The sequence below is a fragment of the Apis laboriosa genome, unplaced genomic scaffold (genome assembly GCF_014066325.1).
Source record: "Apis laboriosa isolate Shangri-la unplaced genomic scaffold, ASM1406632v1 scaffold23_cov150, whole genome shotgun sequence".
Classification (NCBI taxonomy): domain Eukaryota; kingdom Metazoa; phylum Arthropoda; class Insecta; order Hymenoptera; family Apidae; genus Apis; species Apis laboriosa.
Genome location: NW_025222452.1, coordinates 1,065,471 through 1,092,640, shown reverse-complemented (window position 1 = coordinate 1,092,640; position 27,170 = coordinate 1,065,471). Strand labels below are relative to the sequence as shown.

The window sequence follows — 27,170 nt, the reverse complement described above, 5'->3', positions numbered from 1 at the left end:
TACCCGTTCCTTTTCACTCGCCGAACCACGAAAAAAACCAATCTACTTACTTTCACGTCTTTCGTAATCGTGTCTGTTCGAAAAAGTCTAAACAGAGCGTAGGTTCGTACGTAATAGCAAATAGAGCGCGAAGCTTCGTATTTCCCGGTTTAACAGCGATTCGCGGCCATTCCGTGTATTTTTCTCTCAACACCTAACCTATCTAATTGGCTCGCACATCGTCATCGTTGTAATATGTAATGATTCAGTGAAAGCGTCTGCCAAGCGAAGAAACCTTTCATAATCTAAGCAACTGTATAGTTGGAAAGTCGTTATTTCCTGTGTAGAAGATACAGTGTAGCCTTTATGATAGGCGATAAATTGTGGCGTCACCTGCAAACACGTTTTTTCGTTGGCTCGTCGTTTTCGTCGTACAATCGGATATTTGATACAAACGGTAAAGTACGTAATACGCAGTCACGCGCACTTCGTTACGCGTTCATCTTACTGGTTATCAAGTATACGCTCTTTGGTGGCTCGGTGTGGCGTTTTTGTGAGCGAAAAAAAGAGAGGAACAAACCGATCAACGTGAAGCTGATCGACAGAATGGATACTGGGATCTCATAGCAAAATGACAATTGATTCGAACGACGAACGTGCACGAATAAGGCGAACCGACGTATAATTGGACGATCAAGGAAAAAAGTACTGCGCGAAATACTTGCAACAAACAAAACGTTGAAGACGGTGCGAATCAAAAGGCGAGTTACAATTTTTTTTGCACGAAGATGAGATCGGTGATTTTATAGATACACCTAATGGGTAAGTCACATAAATTATGCTCGTTTATTTAATTAGCATGAACCAATTAGAACGATAGAATTCCCCGCGATTTATCACAGTATCGTTATGTCAATTTGACAAGTGTACAATAGGCTTTACCATTTATCGATTTTTCACCGATTAAATAATAAGAATTCGCGTTTATTTCGCGGGAATAAGTTCGTAGCTGATTTAATGTTTATATATCATTGTCTGAATCGGTCATTGCTTTCTAATGGTTTGAAGGTCATCACTTGGGAATATTGCCAAGTAGTTTAGGTTATGTTTATTATGTCACTTTAATTAGCGAATGATGCTTTGCAATAGTTCGTTTAAATGTTTGATTGGTATAGATAATTTAATTTATATTTTTTTCTTTTTATTGGACAAGGATTGTATAATTTCGTAAGCGTATTGCATTTTCACATTATTAATATTAATAATAATAAATTATCATCTGATTTACGTTATCTGATATATCTCGTTATTTGTTTGTTTACCAGTGAAAGATGAGTTGAGACATGATTTAAATATAAAGTATACAACAAAACGAAAAATATGTATGGTGCAGTACGTGAAGAAGTATCTGAAAGTTGGTTGCACACGTATGATTTGAGCAGTACAATGATTCCTAATGTTAGTTCACCGATGAACGATGAAGAACACTTTTGCAAGTTCATCTTATACAAAGAAATCAAAGATTCAAGGTAAACATTGATTTTGCAATGCTTTGTATAGATTTCCTGATCCAATTTATTGTTTTATTTTCCAGAGTACGAATATGGGACATTGTCATATTGATACCAAATCTCTTGTTTCTTTTATTTATCGCAGTGAGATTTAATAGAGCACGGCTTAAATTACGAGCAACGAGTAGTCCAATATTTTTAGCATTTTATGGACTTGTCATTTGTAATGTAGTAATTTCAGTAATAAGATGTATTGTTTCAATGACTGTAAATGCAGCAGCCACCGTTGGTGGCAAAGCAGACAAAATACTGTGGGTAACAGTGAGATTTTTTCTGTTGTCCACAGAGATGAGCGTGGTTATATTTGGTTTAGCTTTTGGTGAGTTGATTTTGAAGTTGATTTTGTTATTTAAAATTGCATATTAAAAATTTCCTATATATGTATGACTGTTTATTTGTAGGACATTTGGATAGTCGCTCAAGTATTCGTAGGGTATTATTCGCTACATCGTTAATAGCATTGGCTTTTACCATAACTCAAGGAACTTTGGAATTAGTTATACCAGACGATACATTCCATATTCCCAGTAGAGATTTTTATGTGTTTGGTCATGGGGGTATGATGTTTTGGTTTTGCAGCAGTCTTGTTTTTACAATGGTAAATTTACAATAATTAAATATCTTTATACGTCGATTATAAGCAATTCTAGTGTTTATTATAATTTTGTTACAGATATATCTTTTTATATTAATACTGCCATGGACACGGTTACGAGACCGTTTAACCCTTCCAAGTAAGTTGATCAATTCGTCAACATTTAACGCTTTTTGTATTAATTTACACGTTACACGCTATCTTTTGTTACAGCAAGAAAAAGTTTTTACGTTTACACCGGTACATTAGCCATGCTAGACTTAGTACAATCAATCGGAGCAGGCTTCTTAAATTATACGCAAAATCCCATAGGATTATGTGTCGTGGATTTTACCGCAGCGGTTTATTTAACCCTGTTTACACCTTTGGTTTATCATACATTCCTGTCCGAATTCTTTGGGTAAGCTATCAAGTCCAGAAACAATCGAATATCCTTGAAATTTACGTACAAGGACAGACAATTAAAATTTTGTTACAGGGTTTCACAACCTTCGATAATGTTCTCATACAAGGCCCAAGTGGACGATGCAATGGACGAAGACACGGTGTCGCTGCCTCATCAACAGAGTTTCTCCTCGTTAAAAACCGACAGCGATTATATTTATCAGGTCCATACTCCATCTATTCACATGCCCTTATACGATTCACAAGCGTTAAAATCATCCCCCTCAAAGCATAAAACCTCTCTGCACTCCTTAACATCCACCAAAGATTCTAAAAATGGTAGCGGACACACCTATGAATCTCCAACCGCTTTATATCAATCCACGTCTGGCATTAAAAGTTTTACAAGACGTCTGAGCGCAGAAAAGAGCAGTTCCGACTTCAAGAATTATCCGTTAACGAAATCCGACAATTTTATCGATTACAAAAAAAGTACGCTAGATCTGAAGTTCACTCACAATGCCTGGAAGAGCAGTTCTACATCGCAATTTAAATATGGTGGACCTAGTAGCGTCTCGAATCTTTTCTCGCCAAACACCGCTAGTAGCTTCTTGTATAAACCCGGCTCGAACGATAGCAATACCAATTTGTTTTCCTTAACGACAAAGAATAGCTTGATACACGAACGAAAACGATCAGAGGGAAACGTGCCCAGCCAATTATTCGATATTCCACCTTTAGAGAATACGTTGCAATCGATTCTGGATAACAGTACAAACGGTTCCAACGAAATGAGATATAGCACATCAAACGAAGAGGCTTTCGTGAAAGATATCATTGCCCAAGCTTCGCATAATATAGAAAAAAAAGAATCGAGTTGTTTGAAGCAATACACCGATACCGAAATGTCGGAGATCGACGTAGAAGACACGTCTGATCCCACGTCTGATGCTTTACAACACGTCACGCAACAATTGTTGTTCAAACCTGTTTCTTCAACGAGTGAAGAGATGTTGAAAAAACAGAAGAAGAAAGATACGAAGAAAAAAGAGTCAGGTGGATTGAGCGAATATTTATTATCTCTCACATCGCCGACTGTGAATGTACAGTCAAACGAAAAATCTACCGAAGTAGATCCTAGTCCTTCTCCCTCCGACACTAAATTTTATACACAGACTGAATCGTTGTAAATATTCGTTTTAATAACTATGATCTATAAAGTCTAAGTCACTAAGTGTAGTTGTATATAAAAGAATTTTAACCTTTCGATTCGTTTTTATCGATTAGGATAAAGTGAAAGCTCGTATTAGGATGGAGAAACTAAAAATGAGAAATGCATATTTGTTAAGTAACTATATCATAGATGTATCATAGTGTAAAATAGAGAAGCGCACAAGATGCTTTATTATTATCTGTATATATACAGCATGTCTAGATTTAATTAAACTCATTAATGTAGCCGATGCACTTGGTTTTATTTATTTATAACTAACTTGTGGCAATGGATAACGCTAACATTTTTGTTTTGTGTTGCAACCAATGTCCTTCACACCGAACCTTATCATTCGCTTTTTTTTTTTTTTTTTTTTTTTTTTTTTNNNNTTTTTTTTTTTTTTTTTTTTTTTTTTTTTTAATACTTTCAGATAAAGAAGAGGAGAAAGAAGAAAAAGAATTATGAACATATGAATTTATTTGCATTCAGCTTGAAAATGTACAATCCTTACAATGTATGTGTGCTATAAGTAGTAGTGGAAATTTTAACGGTCTTTGCACGAGATAAAATATTCTTGGAAACGAAACGTCGTAATTTTTTATAGAGATATCTAAATTAAACTTTGACACACACACACACACACTTTCTCTCTCTCTCTCTCTCTCTCTCAAAAAGTGTTTACAATCGAGAAAAGTTTGATCAAAAACATTTTATATATATATATATATACATATATCGTACTCTACCATTTCTCACTCGTTTATGCGAAAAGTGCAACGAGAATTGTTCTTTTGTTCACAGAATCACAGTGTCTATGACTCGACCCAATTCGACACAAATTCGACACCGGTGAATCCACTTTACGCGGCGTCTCTCCAGAGCCCGGATAGCATAACCGGTTACAGTATAGACAGTCAAGAAGGCCAAGCCCAGGCAAATGGTTATCAACAACAGTGAATCGTCAGATCTGGCGTGGCTCGATTCACCTCAGTCACTCGCATGGGATTTCAACGATCATTAAGTTCAATTTCACCATTCGAGTTCAACTTCATTGAAAGTGAAATTACCGCGTGAAATCCACTGGAAAACGTGTTCGAAATCGTTCGATTCTCTTCCCCCCCCCCTCGTCCTTTTAATCAACCAAAAACTGAAACGAATGATCCCCGCGTACGAACGAATCCATTGAAAGAATCTAGTCGTTTTCTTTTCTTTTTTTTTCTCCATTGCGATCAAACATTCTCGATTTTCGATTTTTATTTCGCGATAGCATCGAAACAATAGTCGCTATCCATTTTTTTTCAAGAGGCAAAATAACAACCTCTTGGGTAGGTTTTTCGTTTCACCGATAAAGTGAACGAAATTTTACGTACTTAATAATTCGTTTCAACAGAGAAGAAGCGTTTTAGAGCGAGTGTTGAGAAGAAAGAAAGAAAGAAAGAAAGAAAGAAAGAAAGAAAGAAAGAAAGAAAGGAAGAAAGAAAGAAAGAAAGAAAGAAAGAAAGGAAAAAGGATTTCATTGCATCGACGTGGAAAGCTGGTCAGCGAGCTGCTAATTTCTCGAGAAGACAGATTTCATCGATTGAATTCATCAACTTTTTGACAACTTATTTTCTCCGTCCTCTTCAACCAAAGACAGGCCTTTCGACAGGTCTCCGACTTTCGCGAAAGATCCGGGCACACGATCCGCTGCTGCGAACGTCCCTCGCTATTTTCCTACTTTTGCAATTGAAAGAAGCATTTTACGAAACGACGAGCAAGGACAATATGAAGATAAAGAATCTGGAAATGGCGGATAGTAACACTCCCGAGGATCGAAACACGAAAGAAAGAAAGAAAGAAAGAAAGAGACTCCTCGATGCTCCGCTAAAAACTATTTACGACAGACTCCATCCATCGTGTAACATGTATATACATCCTGTATTCTAGTGTAAAGGATCGTGCTATTTATATACCAATATATTATATATATATATATATATAACGTTATATATAACGTTATATTTATCGATATTGTATGTCCGTGAACGTGCTAGTTTTGGCAGAGACGATTATTGAGAATTCATCTGCCTTTTTTTCAATTTCATACGAATCTCATTCGAAACAATGTGGCGATAAATAATATCCCTTGAAATTCTGCGTACTAACGGAATCAAGATACGAGCCATCGACGATGCACCGATCACTTTTCGAATCGTTAACGAAACGTTTCCTCTTTTATTATCTTATTTCCCCTCCATATCGATCCTCCATTTATCCCCCCTCCCTCCCTCCCTCTCTCTCTCTCTCTCTCTCTCTCTCTCTCGCTGTGAAACGCGAATCAAGGTTTTTTCTACCATTCGTAAAATGACTTTTACGTCCGATTTTAAACCGATTTTATCGTCATTCGAAATTCGAGATGAGAGGTGCTCGCACGATGGAAAAAATATATATATATAAAATTTTAAATAACGATCGCTCCCCTCCCCCCTCTAGGATATATCATTTGGCGGCTAAGTTTTCTAGCAATACGTACCCGTATATCACTTGTTCGACCGTTTTATAACTCGAGATTCGCGTGATGATACGTGGATTTTGTGTAAATAATCGCGAACGGTTTTTCGATTAGAAAGAGATTAGAGAGGAGGCGAAATCTCTGTCAATTTGCGGTGTCGATTCACTCGCACGTATACACGCGTAATTAATTAATTGAAAAGAAAAAAAAAGAAAAAAAAAAAAAAAAAAAGAAGAAGAAGAAACACTGACGGACAACCGTTCTATTATTCTATCATTCAAACGTTCTACTAAATTAATTGATGTCTGACGATCGGACCTCTTTTCTTTTTTTTCTTTTTTTTTTTTTTTTTTTTTTTTTTTTAATTGTCCGATGGGATAGCGAAAGGCAATACTTCGTAAACAACACGATTATACATTATTAATGAGAATAAAATAACATTTCAATCGAACAACTTCACGGATTCTTCTTTTCTTCTTTCATCATTCCCAAGGTCACGAGGCAAGCGTTAAAGCGTTCGCTTTTATCTTCGAACGTTCCCCTTTCTTCGAATGAAATTTGATATAAAAATTTGATGAAAAACGAAAAACAGAAAAAACGTTAGCGAGGTCGGGCAAAGCTCTCTCTCTCTCTCTCTCTCTCTCTCTCTCTCTCTCTCTCTCTCTCTCTCTCTCTTCCAACGTAATTTTTACAAGCTCGCCCGATTGAAAAACAGCGAACTTGCCTCGAGCCTCGATCGATATCAATATTATCTTCCCAGCGAAACTAAAGCCTTCTATCCCTATCGTCTATCTTTAGCCGAACACCGTTCTTATAATATAATCGTTGAACCTAGAAACACGTAGCATCGTTTTGAATAAACTTGCCAATATCGCAATTTCCCCGTTCCACCATTCGCTAATCACTGATCACGGATCGATATTACAATAACAATCGATTGTAATATATAGGGAATAAAAAAAAAAAAAAAAAATTGGACGAAAGAAAGAGAAAAAAAAAAAAAAATTTTTCGATAAGAATACGCGTCCGAATCGTGACTGGACAAGTCAATCGGAGATTTTTCGAGAGAAGAGGATCGAGGTGGAAGAAGGATTGGCAAGCAAGGATAGAGAGACTCGAGCCACTTAAATTTTCTGCTGCGATAGGGTCGCGGCTATAAATACAAAGTGCATGCATGCGCATTATTCGCGCTCCAACTTGCACCACCTTTTCATGGACAAGGCTAGGGGCGGGCAATGATTAGTCACAGTACACCGATCATCGTTCTCTTTCCGTTCGATTGCACAACCTTCCCTCCCCTCCCCCTTCCCGCTTTGCACATCCGAGCGCAGTTTTTTCGCGCGATGAACGAGTGCGTCAACACACCCTTGCTCTTGTCCGCGAGAACGAGAACGGGCAACAGGCTGATTCTTTCCATTCTATTACGTGCTACGAGATAACTTCCTTCCCTCTTTTCTTTTCCACGATTATAACTCCGTGACCGAATTCGAATCGCTTCCAACTCGCGATAGTTCGAAAAGAACTAGATCCGAAAGACCGTTCTTTCGTCTTTAACCCTTTCGTTATTACGGGCGATTATAGTCGTTCTATATAGAATGCAACTGACACATTATGAGCGACTATAATCGCTATGATGTATGAGTGCATAAAATGCCACTCATACATTATGAGCGATGATAGTCGCTCTACATAAAATGCAACCGATACATTATAGTGACTATATCATTCTGCATAACATACAACTGATATATAATACTATGAGTGACTAAAGTCTGCATAAAATGTTACTGATATACTAAAATAACTATGGGCGACTATAGTCGCTCTGCATAAGATGCTACTGATATATTATAGCCGATTAAAGTCACTTTACATAAAATGAAAATGCTAATACACTGGGCGACTAAAGTCGCTTTACAAAAATTGCCACTGATATATTATGAGCGATTATAGTCGTTCTACATAAGATGCAGCTGAAACACTACAGGCGACTATAATCGTTCTGTATAAAATGCAAGTGATACATTATGGATGACTATAGTAGTTCTGCATAAAATGTTACTGACGTATAATACTATAGGTGACTATAGTCACTCTAGATAAAATATCACTGATACATTATGGATGACTATAGTTGTTCTGCATACTACTGATACCTAAAAATGGTTCTGAAAATTATTGATTACTGATATACTATGAATGACTATAATCGAACATAAAATGCTACTGACATATAATACTATGGGCGACTATAGTCGCTTTAGATAAAATATCACTGATACACTATGGATGACTATAGTAGTTTTGCATAAAATGCTACTGACGTATAATACTATAGGCGACTATAGTCACTCTAGATAAAATATCATTGATACATTATGGATGACTATAATTGTTCTGCATACTACTGATACCTAAAAATGGTTCTGAAAATGCTACTGATATACTATGAACGACTATAGTCAAACATAAAATGCTACTGACGTATAATACTATGGGCGATTATAGTCGCTTTAGATAAAATATCACTGATACATTATGGATGACTATAATTGTTCTGCATACTACTGATATCTGAAAATAGTTCTAATGCAATTGATACACTAGAAGCAATTATAGTCGTTCTGCATAAAATGCCACTAATATAGTATGAGCAATTATAGTCGTTCTACATAAGATGCAACGGAAACACTACAGGCGATTATAATCACTCTGCATAAAATGCCACTGATATATTATGGATGACTATAATCGCATTATATAAAATGCCATTGATTTACTATGAGCGACTATAGTCATTCTGCATAAGATGCCACTAATGGGCGACTATAGTCATTTTGTACAAAATCACTGATTGTATAAATCACTGATATAATATGAGTGACTATAGTCGCTTTACATAAAATGCAACTGATACACTATGGGCGACTATAGTCATTTTGTATAAAATACCACTGATATGAGCGACTATAGTCGCTCTGCATAAGATGCCACTAATATACTATGGGCGACTATAGTCATTTTGTATAAAGTATCACTGATATAATATGACTATAATCGCTTTACATAAAATGCAACTGACATACTACGGGCGACTAAAATCGCTCTACATAAAATGCTATTGATATAAGCGACTATAGTCATTTTGTATAAAATACTATTGATATATTACGGGCGACTATTATCGCTCTGCATAAAATGCCACTGATACAGAGCGATTACAGCCGCTTTTTGCATTCCAGCTTAGGAGATCAGGTATTGAAGGTATCGAAACGGTTTGCGCGCCACTGGAAAAGAACGCTGTATCTCATGGAACGTGAAAAAGTAGTAACAAAGATTTAAAACCGAAAATTTTAATTGAGAAGACGACGATCGTTTAAATACAGGTCCGAGAAAGTTCGACAAATGAGAAAAATCGCTCGACGAAAATCTAACCCAGAGAAGAATCGGCGGAAAGAAACTGAAACAATCGGGTAATCTGTACCTGAATTGAACCTGAACCTGATTCAATAAAAATTGCAATAAAATCTTGAATTTGAAAGAAAAAGATAAAAGAATTTATTTACATGTTTAGAGAAGTGTTGGTAGAATTTTAAAGGGAGGAGAAAGAAGGATCGAGAAATATCTTCCCCTCCTTCCTTTTATGCAATATGAAGAGAAAAAGAAGGGGAAAAATATATAGATATACTCCCTCTTGCCTCGCGGTACATCACATCTGCCGGAATCGTTAGTTCAATAATTCACGAGTCTAATCGATACCCCTCTGCGAATCGATCGTGAAATATTCATTCACGGGAGCTATGTATACGAATGCTATCGATATTCGTGGAATGAACGAAAATATTTCGTTTCGAACGAAAATTTCTCTGTTTGGAGTGAAAAATATTCGAACGTGTAATCAATAAAATTGCAAAATTCGTTCCGAAAATTTCTTTGAGCGCGTGAAATATTACGTATCATTTTTTTTTTCTTTTCCTTTTTTTTCTCTCGAAAAGGAGAAGGAGATAATTTGGAACGGGGAAAAAGCTTCCGCCAGACCGAGTCCATAGAGAGATACATATACATAGGTATATCTTGGCTGGATGAGGATGAAGAATTTGTTACGTAAATGAGTTCTTGACCAAGCATAGGCGCGTTATCGAGATTGAGTAGAGACCTCCTTCTCCCCTAATGATACCGGCCTAATTAAGTCTTGCATGATTTTAATCAACCCCCGATACGCTACGTGCCGAGCAGCGTTTAAACAATGTTCCCACCAGCGAAAGATAAAAAAAGGGGATTGGCCTAAATACGCCGCCACTTTCACCACCAGATAATTAATAACGGTTCTCGTAATCGGCTTATTCCATGTTTGTCGTGGAAAAAAAAAAGAAAAGAGAAGGTACTTATTTTTTTTTCGAATATTATTATATTTTCGAATCGACGAGGAAAAGAGAAAACTTGATAAATCGAACGAACGTTCCGCTTCGTCGATGATCCTGTGACGTATTCGGAATCCTTGATACCGATCGTTATTCATACACCAACGAGGATTCGAGCTATAGAGAAAATGCGGTTTTGGCCGGGATCCAAAAAATTGGATTGGTATCTCGGTTGGTCCGCGTTCATACGTACCTATGTGTTTGGATAGAAACTCGTGGAATTTCGAAAACCGCTTCCCCCTTCTCTTCGTTTCGTAAAAATGTTTGCAATTCTCTGCCATTATATCGTACTATCGAAATCTTTATATTCGTCCAATATTTGTTTTTTTTTTTTCGGCAAGAAAATTGAATATCCGTTGCATTATTTATTTTCTACATCGAAAGTTAAATTTGATTCGTCCGAGAGCCTCGAATTATTTCTTTCTTCGTTTTTTAAATCTTCCTCTCGAACGTATTCGTAGCCATATAAACACAAACTGCACGTTCGTTCCACTGTATCGTTGTGTACGCGCTGTATCGCGATAAAGCGAATAAGTCTCGTGTTGTGCTCGAGAAATAAACTACGCGGTCGGAGAGGGGGGAAAAAAAGATAAGAAAGGAAATATTATTTTACGAGGAAACGAGGTTAATTGCCGTGCGATGTTTCTTTACAGTTGACACTTTTGCCCGTTTATTATACGCGGCTTTAACACACGTTTCTTTCCCCCCTAATGTGCTCTTTTCTAGTTAATAGCGGTGCGCGTTTCACGTTGCACGACGAACTTCCTACTACCAGACCTTTTCGTTGAAATCCGACACGTACCCTTGAAACGCTTCAAGAGCGCGAAACAATCTCTTCGTCGAAGAGAGCAGTTTCTACTTTTGAAACGTAGGAAAGTGGAATTTCACGTTTATTTATGAAGAAAACGGAAGGAGAAAAGGAGAAATAGGATTTTTCGACTCGAATAAATGATCGGGGAAAGTGTGTCGTTTTAATTATCTCGTTCCATATAGAATATTAATTTCGAAATTCGATGAAAATTATCTTGAAACGATTTTATATCTATTTTATAAAAAACGAGAAGAATTAAAAGTTACCTTCTAAATCGCGTTATATTAAAATCACGGCGAATAAATTTTTTCTTTTTTTTCCAATAACGAGGCGTTAAATTCGATTGGCGGGGGAAAAAAAAAAAGAACAAGGACGTTGAAACGCTTCGACTTGACACTTGATATTTTCATGGTATAATTTATCCGGAGAAAAAGCTGGTTCGTAATGTCGGGAACCATGTCAACCCCCCTTGTCGACTTCTATTCTGTTTTTCCCGGGTGGGTGCTCTCCCACGGAGCCTGGGACACGTTTCTTACGCCGGCTAAACGGCGCCTGAAGACCTACTTCCCGACGTTCAAGGATACTCTAACCATTAAGCGAGAAACCTACGTCGAACGTCTCGCTTATCTTACGAAACCTTTATTCTACCGTCAAAATTTTTTCCCTTGTTTCTCAAATTGACACGATCAAAGTACGATTTACGAAATACAATTTCTGTTCGATCTTTAATATTTTTTAACATTTTTTTTTTTCTCCAGCAACTTTACGCATTTCGACACCATCGTTGGTCGCGTTAAGATTATTTATTTGTTTCTAATTCAAGAAGAATTTCGTTCAACTTTGACTGTTCGAAGAATCTTTTAATCTCGTTTTTCATTGATTTCAACGAACGAAAGAATTAAAATCAATATCCGTGCAAGCCGTGAATTGAAAAAAATCCAATCGTGATTCCTTTCGTTTCGAGATCGACTTGTTTTCCCTCCAAAGCGTAAAGGATAAAATGCGATACCTGTGCGCCGCGCGCAGGGAGGATAATCCGAAGGATTGGGGCGTGGAAGAAGGGAAGAGGATTTCGAAGCTGTTGGAGCGCACATTTTCGGATGCATGCGCGCTCTCCCCGCTCTCCCATTATCTCAAATTGCAATCAATAGATAGGCGACGAGACGGCGCCGAAACGTGCCTTTGTCCAACGTGGTCGCAATATAAATAGAGAGTGTTCCAAAAGTCGTGCTACAAGGATCGCAGTGTGTATATATACGATATGTGTGTATATATATACTCGTGTGTATATATCGTGGCGCGCGCTACGTTGCCTTTACCGCCACGCGCTGTTTGCTCAATGTTTCACTTGCCTTCGCACGGGTTGTTCGACGCTTTAAAATTAATTTAAAAATCGGGTTTATTTCCGATCCTATTAATTTTTTGCAAATCGTCTTTTTTTCTCTCGAACGACAATAAATCGGAATATATATTAATATAAACGTTACAATTAACAATCAATTGAATTAAAATATGGATATTTATTATATTTCGTTCGGAATAGAGTGTCAAATCGAATATATTTGATCGATCACCGATTTCGCATTCGATCAAAGGAAGAAAAAAAGAAAGTTGGAAGAGAGTTTTTCTTTCAAAATAATCGAGTAGTAGAGTAATTCGAGGGTAGAATTTACGTCTCGTTTTCCAAGGGAAATCGAATGCTCCCTGCCTTTATGAATTCATTTCACGACGGCGGAGAAAGAAAACGGCGAGTCACGGCGCTATGTAATTTAAATTTAATCTCGGCGGTTTTTTTTTAAATATGTTTGAAAGCCAGAGAAGAGAATCGTAATTTTTTCTTTTTTTATCTTCGTTTAGGCTTCTTTTTGGTTTTTACCTTTCGGTTATTTCGATAAACAATCGTTTTCCTCGCGCGAAATAATTATTTAATTATTTAATTATCGAGAGGAGAGGAGGAGATTTGTACAACTCTCCACGAATTTTCTTTCGTATTTTCCCACGAGAGATGAATATTAACGACAGATGCAATGGATAAACTTTATATTTAAACTCTCGTAATTTTTAATTTTAATTTTAATCTTCGATATTCCTCATCCTATTCTAGCTTCATAATTTTCGAATTCTTTTTCATCAAATGGGTAAAATAGATTTAATTATCGAGAGACGGAGAAGATTTGTACAATCCTCCGCGATTTTTCTTCTGAATTTTTCTGCGATGAACATTAACGACAGATACAATGGAGACAAACTTCATATTTAAACTCTTCGATATTCTTCATCCTATTCTAGCTTCATAATTTTCGAATTCCCTCTCATTAAACAGATAAACGGTTTAATTATTGAAGGGTGGAGGAGATTTATGCTCTCTCGACTTTTCTTTCGAATTTTTCTGCGAGAGATTAACGAGAGATACATAATGGACAAATAGAGATTCATTAGAGTCATATTTAAACTCTCGTAATTTTCAGACGTCTTCGATATTTCTCATCCTATTCTAGCTTCATAATTTTCGATGATTTATTCACTCTCCGCGATTTTTATATTTTTCTACTAAAAATTTATATACAATGGATTAAGATCGTGAATTTCAATAACTGAATTTCCCTCCACGAAGAATCGAATATATCATAATTTTCACGTCATAAAAACTGCCGAGACTAAAAGCACTTTACTTTGCCATCTTCGATCTCCCTCATCCCATTAGGGAGAAACCATTCCAGCCTCGTAACTTTCGAACTCTCTCTCTCTTTCTCTCCAACCCCTTTACATCTCTCTTACATCTCCACAACCATGGAAACTGCGCCAAAGCCTTAAAAAAACCCAGCCACTTTCCCAACCATTATCTCATCCTTCGAAAAATCCACCCCCCCTTCCCTCCAAGTTCAAATGCAGACCCAAAAAAAAAAAAAAGAAAAAAGAAAAAGAAAAATAACGTTAACAATTCTCGATAGAAATTCGTGGTGGAGAGGAATTGGCCGAAACTTTTGAACTCTCTCTCTCTTTCTTTTTCTTCAATTCCCTTACATCTCTCTTACATCTCCATAATCGTAAAAACTGCGCCAAACCCTTAAAAAAACCTAAATCCATCTGCCGAACCATTAATTCGAAAAATTCATTTCTCCTCCAAATCCAAAAAAAAAAGAAAAAAAAAGGAAAATACACGTGAACGATTCTCGTTAGAAACTCGTGGTGGAGAGAAATTGAAACTTTCGAACTCTCTCTCTCTTTCTCTCTCTCCAATCCCCTTACATCTCTCTTACATCTCTACAACCATGAAAACTGCGCCAAATCCATAAAAAAAACCCAGCCATCTTCCGAAGCATTATCTCGAAAAATCTACTCTCCTCTCTTCAAGTTCAAATCCAGAACCAAAAAGAAAAAAAGAAAAAAAAAAAGAAAAAAGAAAAAGAAAAATACACGTGAACGATTCTCGTCAGAAAACTCGTGGTGGAGAAGAATTGGCCGAAACTTTCGAACTCTCTCTCTCTTTCTCTCTCTCCAATCCCCTTACATCTCTCTTACATCTCCATAACCGTGGAAACTGCGCCAAACCCTTAGAAAAATCCATCCATCTTCCGAATCAGCTTTTCCCAGCCTTATTCCGGATTATCTTTAAAAATCCACCCCCTGCCTCCTCCAAATCCAAATCCAAAACAAAGAAAAAAAAAAGAAAAAAAAAAGAAAAAAAAAAGAAAAATATAAAAAGAAAAATACACATGAACAATTCTTGTCAGAAAACTCGTGGTGGAGAGGAATTGGAGGGCCGATCGTCGTCCTGGCTACGTAGGTAGGACGGGAGGTGAATGGATACGAAGACAAAGGCGGACCATTGGAGGACGCAGGAACGCGGAAGCTGGCGCAGCCGCGGGGAACTGGGGAGGTCGGTGGGCGCCGACGCCGACGCGGACGAGGGCCAGGGGAGAAGGAGGAGGAGGGAGGGAGAGGGGAGGGCGAGAGCGACGAGGGGGAGACGCCGCGTCAGTAGAGATGCCGCGTCCGCGAGCAAAGCGTATCGACGACGGTGTCAGTTAGCCGTAGGGGTAGCATCGGGGTGGTTCCAGCCGAAACTACGGCGTCCTCCACTTCCGCTTCGCCCGTTTTCCACCATTTTTTTTTTCCATCATCCTTCGCCTCTCTCTCTCTCTCTCTCTCTTTCTCCCTTCGATCGTTGTTCTTTCCATCATATATAGATATATATATATACACGTGTATATACATATATATATATATACACGTTTTGGCGACAATCTGTATTTTCGTCAAGGGGGGAGGATATATTGGTGGTGGATCGGTGGAAGGAAGAGAGAGAAGAGTGAGATGAGAGACGAGGAGCTCGGGAAGGATGTCGAAGAGGAATCGAGAGACGAGAACGAGAGAGAAACGTACGATAAGTAGATATCGAGGCGATCGCTCGCTTCCCTTCTTTTTGCTCTATAACCACGTCGTACACAACCGCGATCGATTTCATTCCCTCGCCTTGGGATAAACGATTCTTCGTTCGCTTCGAGCGGCTGCTAACCTTTGAGCGCGGTTAACAGCAAGGCAAACATCGTTACCCCGCCAGGAGTGGGTTCTTCCTTCGCGATCGTTTCATTTGGGAGGAAAAACCTCTCGAGGGAGGGAAAATCGTTTGATTCGAACGCGATCGAGGAAAGGAAAACGCGATCGATGGTAGATGGACTTACGGGAGTAATTAGGCGTGAGCTGCTTTCGGGGTTAAAAGGCGGGAACGATGACGATGCTCTTCTCGAGCTCGTGGAAAAAGAAAAATCACGAGAAACCGGGTGGTCCTCGGGTTCCGCTGTAATTAGGATTGCCGTGTAACTTTGCAGTCGAGTAGCCAAGAGCGAGTCTTTGAATTTTTAATTTCAATTCGTACTTGTCGAAAACACTCGTCGAAAATTCTCTCAAAGAAGAAGCCGTGCGTACAAGTTTTTCTTTCGATGTTATATCGTGTCCTTTGAAAAAAAAAATAATAATATTTCGAAAGTTTTTTCGATTATCGGATTTCAAATATGCGAATAAAATTCGATTTTTCCAGTAGAAAGATCAGCACCGGGGAAATAAAGGAGATCGAAGAGCATTCGTGAGATGAGAAGATTTCAAGTTTGATCCAAGAACACGTTCGAAAAGTAACCTGGCTTAATCGTTTCAACGATGAATCGAGAAAACGAGGAAGTACGTTCAATTCTAATTTTCAAATTATTCGAGCTTTGTCGTTATTCGAAAAAGTAAATGTGTCGCGAAAGGAAACGTTGAAAGATTGTCTGAACCGACGATATATGTCTGTATAGCGACCAGTCTCCCAAACCTTTTGCGGGGCTTTGCAAAAAGAACCGAATTGCAAATGTTTGGTGCTGTCCGTGTTGATATACGGATGCCTTGCTGCAGTGACGTGGTGTAGATGCGCGAATGTCACCAAGGTATGTCTTACATTTCTTCCTTCCACCGCTACGCCACGAAGAAAAAAAAAAGGGATTTCTTGAATGGTAATTCGTTCGTAGGTGATAATCAATTTCTCGAGGTATCCGATTAAAAGCACGAGACACGTATCCCCCTGCGACGATGGCTACATATACATCCCCGTAAGTAATCGCAAATTGAAAGTTAATTTCAAATTCTAATTTTTCGTTAAAAATTCGAGGAACGATGTAAAATGAACGAATATTCTCTATATTACGTATATCTATATACGTAATATGTAACATAATTTTGAAAATTATGGAAAGGAATTACGAATATGGAGATTGGTTTTCAGGTGGCTTTCATGGGGATGCTGTATTTGGTCTATCTGGTCGAGTGTTATCACTCGCCGATCAGAATCGATCTGTTACACGCGGAGAGCCAGGACAGCGTGTTGTCGAAGATAACGCAGTTGAAATTGGCGCAACCGACTATATGGTGGAAGGCTGTCTCCTACCATTACGTGCGGCGTAAACGACAAATTACCCGGTACAGAAACGGGGACAATTACACGACGACGCAGGTAACGCATAACGCGCAACGTGCAACGCACATCTCGTAATCCAGACGAAAGGAAATCGCGGGATGGTAAATCGTTGATACGCTTCGCGCGACCTCATATTCGTCGAGAGGAAAGATGGGACCACCTCTCCTTTTATCTTTATCTTTTCTTTCGATCGAACGAAACCGAATTTCTCGAAATAAAATAATATATTGAGTTGTTCGGAAAGTAATTTCGTTTTTTTTCATGACAATGAAACACGAAGTCGTTTTACGTGATCATGAACTGTCGAATTCGACAAATTCAATTTCTCAAGTCGTTATTCATCGATTTGCTTCAATTCAGTGCCTTTATTTTGTCTTCATCAGCTTTAAATACTCTTCGTTAAAACGTGGCGCGTCTTTAACGTCGAAATTATCGGAACGAAATTTTGAACACCACTTTTGATATTGTTAATACACCTTTTCCATACACTTCACATGACTTTTTTTTTTGCTTGAATGGCATTCTTACCTTTTCAGTAATAAAAATGTAAAATATTCCGAAAATGCTTTTGGTCCTGCATCTTGTTGTTATCACACACAAAAAACACAACAGAATCGAATGAATTTTTCTTATAAATAAATCATGAAATACCAACTCTCAAAACATATAACACAATTTAGAATGAAGTTGGCTAGATAAACTAGCGACACTCGTGTGAAAAAACGAAATTACTTTCCGAACAACCCAGTAATTTCCACTTTAGAATGAAGTTAGCCGGATAAACGTTCGACTAGCGACACTCGTGCGAAGAAAACGAAATCACTTTCCGAACAACTCAATAATTTCTACTCGAGCTCGAAGGAACGTAGTTTGATGCGATCTAATCGCGATGGCCCATCTGTCCTCCCCTCGTTCCACGCTTCTCTCACGTTCTCAACGTTTTCTTTTCCAGGTCTACTACGAGAGGATAAACACCCACGCCGCGACATCCTTCTATTATTACGACTACTGCGGGGTGAAGGACATCAGCAAGGAGTTGATTCTCGATCCAAAAGTGCCGATCACAAAGATTAATCTCAGCAAGGGATTCGCGTTTTCGAACATGAGATCGGCGACCGAATTCGAGGAGGCCAGAACGAGATTCTTCGCCGAGCAAGTACGACCATTACATCCATCGATCGAATTATATATTATCTATCCGAACGAATTCCTTTCGACCATCGATAACCAAGTTTCCCACTTTTCCTCCCGCAAGGAACTGAGAGACGATTACATGGAGATGAGAGAGGGCCTGGATCTCGGATACAATCCGAATCCCACGACCCTTGTCGCCGTTCTCGGCAATCCTTGGTTCACCAATCGCTACGTGTACTGGTGTCTGAGCGCTTTGTTGCTCAGCTGGCCCCTGAGAGTGATCATAGAATACAAAACGCAATACGCCGATTATCAGGTGACTATCGATCGACTACCGCTATACGCAATATCCCCCAATATCCCTTCTTTTCTCTCTCACCAAATCACCAGATCACCAAGCTGTTCGGAATCAACTACGACACACCGAGCGGCTGCGAGCCGATACACGCGTCCATGAGCCAACAAACGATCAATCAAGCGGGCTCTTACATGTTAGCTCCGAGCTACAGCGAGGCGCTTCTCATGGATCCGGCGCCCGACCACCGTCCATCTTCGACGGAGGCCCAACAGGAGGAGGATGAGCAGGCCATAACCGAAATGGTGCCGAGCTATTCGGAAGCGTTGCTTTATCGACGAGCGGATCAAGGCTGCGTCGTGGATCCCAACGAGGATTCGAATCGTCCAACATCCGTCTCCCTCTTCGAATGTTCCTGCCCATGCCACGCGGCCTCCGCTCTCGAGACGAGCACCGGCGCGCACGAGGAGGACGAGGACGCGGCCGGGCTGCCGTTGATGGGGACGGCGGCGCGCGTCGAGGCGCGTCCCCCCTCCACCTCGAGTTGCACGACGGGCGGCGAGAGGGGAGAGACTACGGCGAGCGGAAAGTGCGCGAGTTGCGGGAAATACTTGGTCGAGGCGCGGCTGGAAACCGCGGAGATGTGGTCGAGAAGCGAGTGCAGCATCTCGGGCTGGAGTTCTGGGATCGGGGGTTCGAGGAGAGGGTTCCAAAGCGTGAGAAGGGGGCCGAGGACGATGGCTATGGCGATGACGATGACTATGCCTCGCGACATGTCCGAGCCGAATCTCAGGTCGAGGTCGGAATCGTTGGAGGCCGACACGAGGTTCCTGAGGTTGAACGGGCAGAGTTTGAGAAATATATTGGAGAGCGAGCAAGAGGAGGAGTTTGGCGGTGGTGTCGAGGATGGGATGGGAGGAAGGGACGGGCGCGGCGAGGTGGTCGATGGCCGAGGAAAGGAGGAGGGAAAGTTTCGGTTGTCCCTTTGCTCCCTCGATGAAACGAACTCTCGGTCGTCGAGAATGGACGCGAGCAGGGGCGCTATACCCAAGAGGATATGCGGTAATACGGCGAGAAGCAGGGTGATCGCGAATCCCATGTCGGACGAGGGGGACGGTTTCGCGGCAGACACGAACGCGTACTTCTGCCTGAAATCGATTCTCAAGCAGAACAAACGAAGGTACACCCTGATCACAGCGAGGGAGCTTCAAAATTTGTCGGACGGGGAGGAGGAGGAGGAGGACGGAGGAGGAGGTAAACGTTCGGAGAATCGGGCCTCGTATCACGAGGGTTGCGCCCCGACGCGCCCCGTTTTCCCCAAAACCAACGTCGGGGAGAAAAGATCGTTCGATCTTTCGTTCTCGAGATCGAGGGAGAGCCTGGACGGGAGGGGAAGGAGGAGGAAACAATTGTTGGAGAACGAAGCGTCGACGGGCGAGAAGGGCGAGGAATGGAAGGAACGGGGGAGCAACAGGTAAGTTTTCTGAAAAAATTTTTCGAGCGATACTTCTTTTTTCGTTTCGAATTCTCGAGCGAAAAATGGGACGAAATCGCGAGCAGTTTCTTCCGTGCGATTCTGTTCGATTCAGAACTCTGATATTCGCGAGCCCGATACAAGAGGTCTGCCCAGGCGATCCTTTCGGAGGGAAGGACGTGGTTCGAACGCGGCAGGAAGTGGACTCAACCCCGACCGAGGAGGCGCCGAATCAGACAGTCCTCGGCCAGCTTGGACGATCCCTCGCGTGCGATCGAAGATCGTCCCGCCGCCGATTCCAAGATTGCCGCAGACACCGTTACTCGGACACCTCTTGCCCCCCTTCTTTCTTCTCCTGCCCGCCCGATCGCCAGCATCCCTATCCGTACGCCTTCTCCGCGTCCACGGACGCGGTGGACGCGATACGGTTCACCGCCAAACAGAACCAAACTCGTGCCGTGTACCGACACGGGACGTCGTTCCCCCCTTACGAGGGCTCGATGGACGGAACGAGCCGCGGCGAGAAATGCGCGGATCAAACGGTGGACGATGTTTCACCGGTGAACGGGTCGTGCGGATCCTCGAGCAAGGGGCAATTGCAACGCTCATTGACGGAAAGGCGAACGAGATCGGTCAGAAACGAGGCGAATTTCCGTCGAAGTTTCACGGGAAGGGTGGAGGATTACAGAGGGGAGAACAACAACAAGTGGGCGAATCTGAATATGGAGACGTCGTTGTAACCAGGGAGATGGAAGGGAGATGATTGAATTTGTAAATATCCGTCCTGCCACATTTTCAACATCCTGTACATACACCGTAATAAATGCACATTTTACACGGGCCCGCCTTCGCTTCGAGCGTGTGATCTCGGACGAAAGATCGATTGATATTTCTTTCTTTCTTTATAGAGATAGAGAAAAAAAATTCGAGCGTGTAACGCTGTCGATGTTGCCAATATCGTGTCTCATTTGGATTTTTAAAGAAAAAAACTTCTCTAAACGTCGTGATAAAATTTATAATTGAGCCAGCGTCAATTATACGACGGGGTTATATGTATTTATATATATATATGTGCGACGTCGGTTGGATCCGCGATCGTGAAGAGAGATTTTAAAAGAGAAAGAGATATAAAGAGGGACGAATGATAATTGGAGGATTTTTAATCGATTGTATTAAACGATAACACAATTTGTGCCGATGCTCGTGGAATTTCGATTCGATATTTGAATATCGTATTATTCTATAATTCTTCTCGAATAAAGTATTTCGATCCTTGTTTCGATAGGGTGACATTAAACTAATAATTGCTCGTTACGTAAAGTAATGGGATAATATTGAGATAGGTAAATATTTCGACTGAGTATGCGTATTTGGAAAGAGGCGCCACCTACCACTCGAGAACATTCTAATTCTTGCAAAGCGTCAAGCGCAAAAACAATTCGTGAATGAATGCAATCGTTCGTAAAGAGAACTTTCGCTCAAATATAAACGAAGAAAATACGTAGATTTTACAAGCAAAATAGAAATAAATCGAAAAGAAAAAATCCGTTCCGAAAAACGATTGAAAGTCTTCGCTTCTCCGTGCAAATAAAATTTCGAAAAAAAAAAATATATAAGTATATATACATATATATATATATATATTTTTGTCTACATGTTTGCTCGCTGCAACAGAGAAGAAAGAAGCTATGCGTAATTCTGATCGTTTTTACCGGTCTTTCGATATTTTGATCGAGAACTTTGTATTTATCATACGATATACATACATACATGCATACATATATACATACATACATACATACATACATACATACATACATATATATAATATACATATATAATTATTATAATATTAACGAGGAAACAAAGCGCATTGTTAATGCTTTTAGGAGGATATTTTTCATATACTTGAATAATGTGTATCGATGCCAATTGCTGATCGTGATAATCATTAATAGAAATTACTATATATTAAAGAAAAAAAAAATTAAAGGTCGTGGTATAATTAGGATTCTAAAAAAGAAAAAAAAAATGAATGTTTTTTCTACTCAATTTATGGATGGAAGATTGTTCCATTCTCTATGAATTAAAAAATTGAATATATGTATCTTTGAAACATCATTTAATCGTGTTTATATAAAAAGTATTACTTGATACTTACGTGACTAATTGGTAGAAAAAATTAATAACCTTAATTATACCATGATAATTTTTATCTAGTAAATTAATTGGGATTTTGAAATCTGTAATATATACATGTGTGTGTACGTGTAATTTTACACGATTATTCGCCGTCGACGGAAAGCAACATTAATTAAGTGCTACTTATCGCGATCTATTCAATATTAACTAAATCATTTGATAGAAAAGTGGACAATTTTTCTTCGAAATACGATTTCTTTCGAAGATAAAAAGGGATAGATAGAAAATATTATATACAGTTATACAAATTTCTGTTTCTAGATATGTAACTTTATCGTTTATTAGTCAAAAAAACGTTTATTCGTCAAAAAAACGTTTATTCGAATGGATTGAAATTCATTAATGCGTCATAAGTATATACAATAAGAAAATTCGAACATCGGTTAATTATTGTATTTGTACTTACCAATTCTGGTTGCTAAATCGGGAGAAAAACGACAAAATTTTATTCACAGCCATAAAATTCTTGTCCAAGTAACAAAATCTTCCATAAAACTATAAAAGTTTCCACAAAATCACGAAAATTTTTCCGATTTTTGACACTTCCGAATTACACGATGTACGCACATTCGCCTTTCAAATTATTAAACGAGAATCGTAAGCGCGATTCGATAATCGCAAATAGTAGAACTTGCCGTCATTTTAGCGCGAAATACAAACGAACGAAAGCATAGCTGAATCATCATAGAAAGTAGGCTTGTTGCAACTTGTTGAATGACGATTGACGAAGCATGTGATAATTGATTTCGATATTCATGATATGTAAATGTTAAGGCATCTCAGGATAACGCGTGTAATTACTTTTCAAGTTTAATATAAACAACGTATGATAAATTTTTTGCTCCGCATACGATAGAATGTTCGATAAGCACATCTGACCAAAATCAACCATAAAGAGGCACTTTCCATAACAGAAAATATTACAACTAAGTAATATTGTAATTAAACACAAAATATTTAAAAAAAAGAGTTACATTTTTTGCAATTTGATACGATAAAATAAAAATATAAATAAAATTAATAATTAACGGCGAGTTAAATCACATCATAGTAATTTTAATGATAAATGATTTTATTTAATAGGATGCACATTGACTAGCATCAAAATTGAATATTACAATTTGAAAGTGTCTCTTACAACGAACTACTCTAGCCTTCAACGTTTATAAAATTCATCGATCTATAATTTTAATAGTGGCAGATCTAGGCTTTAAGATAATCGACGAAAAATATATGAATAAACATTGATTACATAAGTACGAATAATCGAATCGTGTTTATTCTTAAACACGAATCGAAATTTACTTCGTTACAAATCGAATAAAATATTTCGATTAAAAAAATAATACGAAAATTTGGCTATCGCGAAATTGTATGAGTACATTTTCAGATTATTGCTTGATGTTGATGCGAATACATGCGATAATTCGTAATTAAAAAAACGAGGTATAACACAATTCTCATTGCCGTACAATATTTAAGAACAAAAACATACTCATGCCGTCTTAAAAAGTGCTCTTCTAAATAAAAAATTGTTTAATATACGGCGAATTGTCCATTATTGCGATAATTGAGAACGTGTTTATATGCGATACATACACGCATATTCGTTTGCGTAAGAAGCCTGTAATTATATACTGCTACGTATGTAACTATTATAATTATTATTAACGACGATATACAATTCATTCTTGTAAAAACAAAAAAAAAAAAAAAACAAACGTTATGATTATAGTACAATAAACGTTAACACAAAAAAAAATTTATTTCGTCAAAGTATTTGCAATTTTTGATTAATTTTTCATATATAAAAATTACGACAAGGAAAAGTAAAATACTGGAATGTTTTGATTTCAATGTATTTTTCTAAAATGTGGGATAATATTAATAAAAGTATAAGATACAGATACGAGTGAGATAATAACAAAAACAGATTAAAATCTTTACCATAAGAAAACAATTATTATGCACGAAGTCACCGATATATTACTGGCATAATGTACAATCGAATATGACATTAATATATCGGTTTACTTTTTATACATTTCGTTTTTTTTTTTTTTTCCTCATTTTTACAAACATCAACAGGAAAGGGAATAGGAACCTTTCTTTTATACTTGTGCCCATTTTGCTTGCCACATTAAACAATAAAGTGTCTTTACATAACTATAATAATGTATATTTGTTTCGTTTTGCAAACACTTGGTTTTGTGAACAGAAATAATAGATAGGACTCTTCATTTAGTCGGACTAGCAATATCGGCAAAACATCATATCAGGCTAGTTCTCAACAATTGTACGATCAGTGAATTGCAGTGGCTTTTCTTTTCTTAATAAAGCTAATTTTGCACATAACCACTTTGTGTATAATAGACTCGATAATAAAGCGTTTTACTTCGCCAAAGTGAATATGAATTATCAAATTTAAGAAGATATACACCCTGTAACGAATAAATATATAACAACATATGATAATTTACAAATATTTGAATGTTTTTGAAAAATATTATTTACCTGTCCTGGATATCTATGACTTCCCGCATAGATTTCATCTTGCGAATCTCTCCTAAAAGTCTATAAAAACATTATATGTATAGCAAAAAAATATTATTAATATAGAAATAATTATATTTCTCTTTTATTTTATTATGCTGGATACTATTAAAAGAGAAAATAGTGATACATAGATACACTTACAGGTACTACCATACTTGTAGGTGGTGGTGATGGTTTATAATCAGATGGAATCGAACCATTTGCTATTCCACTTTCTAAATCATCTCTTGTTTCATAATCATCATCCTCCTCATCCTCATCCTCAGACTCGCTAATATGTACCGATACTTGATTGGTTTCTGGTTTTGACCACTCAAAGAACACTCCAAAACCAATGTCATAGTTATCTGTTGCAAATTCCCAAAACAAATAAGAGCCATCTTCATGTGTTGGTACTCTAACTGTTACTGTTTCTCCATGTCCAACCTTAATAACTGCATCGCTATCTTCTCTCCTAATAGTATTTTTAAATTCTTCTACACCTCCTCTAGTCCACATTTCTGGTGGAGCTATAGGTGGATAATCTTGCAAGTCATCAGAATCTTCCTCATTTAATTGAGTTGTTTCGCTTGTTTCTTTCTGTTCTTCCTTATCAGCATTTTCTATAGTGGCAGTGGTCATTTCTGGGGTTTGATCTTCTATGAGTAACTGATTTTGACGCAATTGTTGCATATATTGATGATAATGTTGTTCTTGTAACTGCCTTATTAATACACCTTGTTGCTCTGGATTTCCAGGATATTGTTGTTCTGCATACATTTTAAATTGATAATACGTTTGTTGATTTAAGGCATCTTGAATTTGTCTCCTCTGAATTTCTTCCTTTAATCTAGCTTCTTCCTCTTTCTTTTTTTGTTCATTTAATTCTTGTAATCTTCTTTCTTCTTCTAATTTCTTTGTTTCTTCTTCTTTTTTCAGTCGTAATTTCTCCTCAATATCTCTTTTTTGTGCTTCTACAACTGTTCTAAATAATGGGCATAATTTATCTAACAAAATTATAAATCCTTCCATTGCTTGTTCCTTAGATATATCTCCTAGATTTTGCCATGCCAAGCGTCTATCCTTTCCAATTACATCCAACACACCCAAAGGTGGTGCATTTTCTGCAGTACATTTCCCATGTGTTACTTGCTGAGTAAAAGCTACTAGTTTTAATTTGTCTTCATAAGACAAATGGACAGCTTTACCCTCCTTCTCTATAATTATCATACAATTTACATAAATTATTATCAATTATATCAATATTAAAATAATTAATTTTTATTTACTTATTAGCAATCAATAAAAAGAAAATCAACACAATAATCATTAGTAAAATTTTCATGTATTCAATACTTTAATATGTTAGCAATGTATCATATAACAATGCAATAACGCGTATAAATAGGGACATGTCATTTTTCTAATATTAATTTAAAGAAATGAATAACGAAACTATTCTAATAAACTGTCAATATAATTGATTTACCTTTGTAGAAATTAACTGCAATTTTGTATAATTCTTTAGTTTCGAAACCCCATAGTCGAGGTACCAGCTTCTTTCCATTTTCGCTATCATCCTCGTTTTTCGTTGATTCCTCTCCTGATATCGTCAATTTCTCGATTTTCTTTCCTATTGAGAAAATGTCACCATTGGTGCCCGCCATTTGCAATTGCACTGACACGTCAAATACTGTTGTTAGAACAGCCCTAACCTTCTATTTTTGACAGTACACCGCAATGGAAACATTTCTAAAATTTCTGTGAAAATCATGCAACGAGAAAAGTACTGTATTCGCAAATATATCATCATACAGTACTATTTTTACAATAACATTTATACATATATATACAATATTAATAATTCAAATTCTTATATAGATCAATTGCCGTATCTTAAGAACGTCGAATTATACTGATTAGAAGTTAATAGAAGACAAAATGATTTTTAAAAATAGATTTAATTTTTTTTTCGTAATATTAGTGGAAAAAATTCGAATTGAAGTAGATTAAATTGTTCATAGAATTCATTTTTAAACTGTTGATTTTTTTAATATCCAATTTTTAATTCGAAACAAAATTTTCGCGGTTAATTCAAATTAATTTAATCGCAAT

General features: G+C 37.9%; 3 protein-coding genes across 5 annotated transcripts; 2 read left to right on the top strand and 1 right to left on the bottom strand.

Annotated features, from left to right (window-relative positions):
* The first annotated feature begins 3 nt into the window (after nucleotides 1-3).
* Nucleotides 4-6,798, top strand: LOC122713484 (transmembrane protein adipocyte-associated 1 homolog). 3 transcript variants are annotated; one of them, XM_043933995.1, is made up of 8 exons: nucleotides 4-801; nucleotides 1,305-1,508; nucleotides 1,574-1,869; nucleotides 1,952-2,148; nucleotides 2,224-2,284; nucleotides 2,359-2,545; nucleotides 2,624-2,753; nucleotides 4,544-6,798. In XM_043933995.1, exons 2-8 carry the CDS (start codon nucleotides 1,360-1,362, stop codon nucleotides 4,697-4,699), a joined length of 1,176 nt encoding a protein of 391 aa, XP_043789930.1. In that variant the 5' UTR covers nucleotides 4-801; nucleotides 1,305-1,359; the 3' UTR covers nucleotides 4,700-6,798. The 3 variants fall into 3 exon arrangements, with proteins under 3 accessions (XP_043789930.1, XP_043789928.1, XP_043789929.1); XM_043933993.1 differs by lacking the exon at nucleotides 4,544-6,798 and having other exon boundaries at nucleotides 2,624-3,992; XM_043933994.1 differs by lacking the exons at nucleotides 4-801; nucleotides 4,544-6,798 and adding an exon at nucleotides 908-1,206 and having other exon boundaries at nucleotides 2,624-3,992.
* Nucleotides 6,799-15,504: 8,706 nt separating this feature from the next.
* Nucleotides 15,505-24,594, top strand: LOC122713284. The gene is made up of 9 exons (XM_043933617.1): nucleotides 15,505-15,847; nucleotides 16,507-16,643; nucleotides 16,760-16,888; nucleotides 16,970-17,050; nucleotides 17,224-17,451; nucleotides 18,368-18,571; nucleotides 18,671-18,865; nucleotides 18,940-20,318; nucleotides 20,434-24,594. The coding sequence occupies exons 2-9, from the start codon at nucleotides 16,623-16,625 to the stop codon at nucleotides 21,056-21,058; spliced, it is 2,862 nt and encodes a 953-aa protein (XP_043789552.1). The 5' UTR covers nucleotides 15,505-15,847; nucleotides 16,507-16,622; the 3' UTR covers nucleotides 21,059-24,594.
* A 256-nt stretch (nucleotides 24,595-24,850) lies between these two features.
* Nucleotides 24,851-26,954, bottom strand: LOC122713285 (Golgi resident protein GCP60). Its single transcript, XM_043933619.1, has 4 exons — nucleotides 26,545-26,954; nucleotides 25,218-26,272; nucleotides 25,035-25,094; nucleotides 24,851-24,961 (listed from the first exon to the last, which is right to left on the bottom strand). The coding sequence occupies exons 1-4, from the start codon at nucleotides 26,720-26,722 to the stop codon at nucleotides 24,860-24,862; spliced, it is 1,395 nt and encodes a 464-aa protein (XP_043789554.1). The 5' UTR covers nucleotides 26,723-26,954; the 3' UTR covers nucleotides 24,851-24,859.
* Between the last annotated feature and the right edge of the window lie 216 nt (nucleotides 26,955-27,170).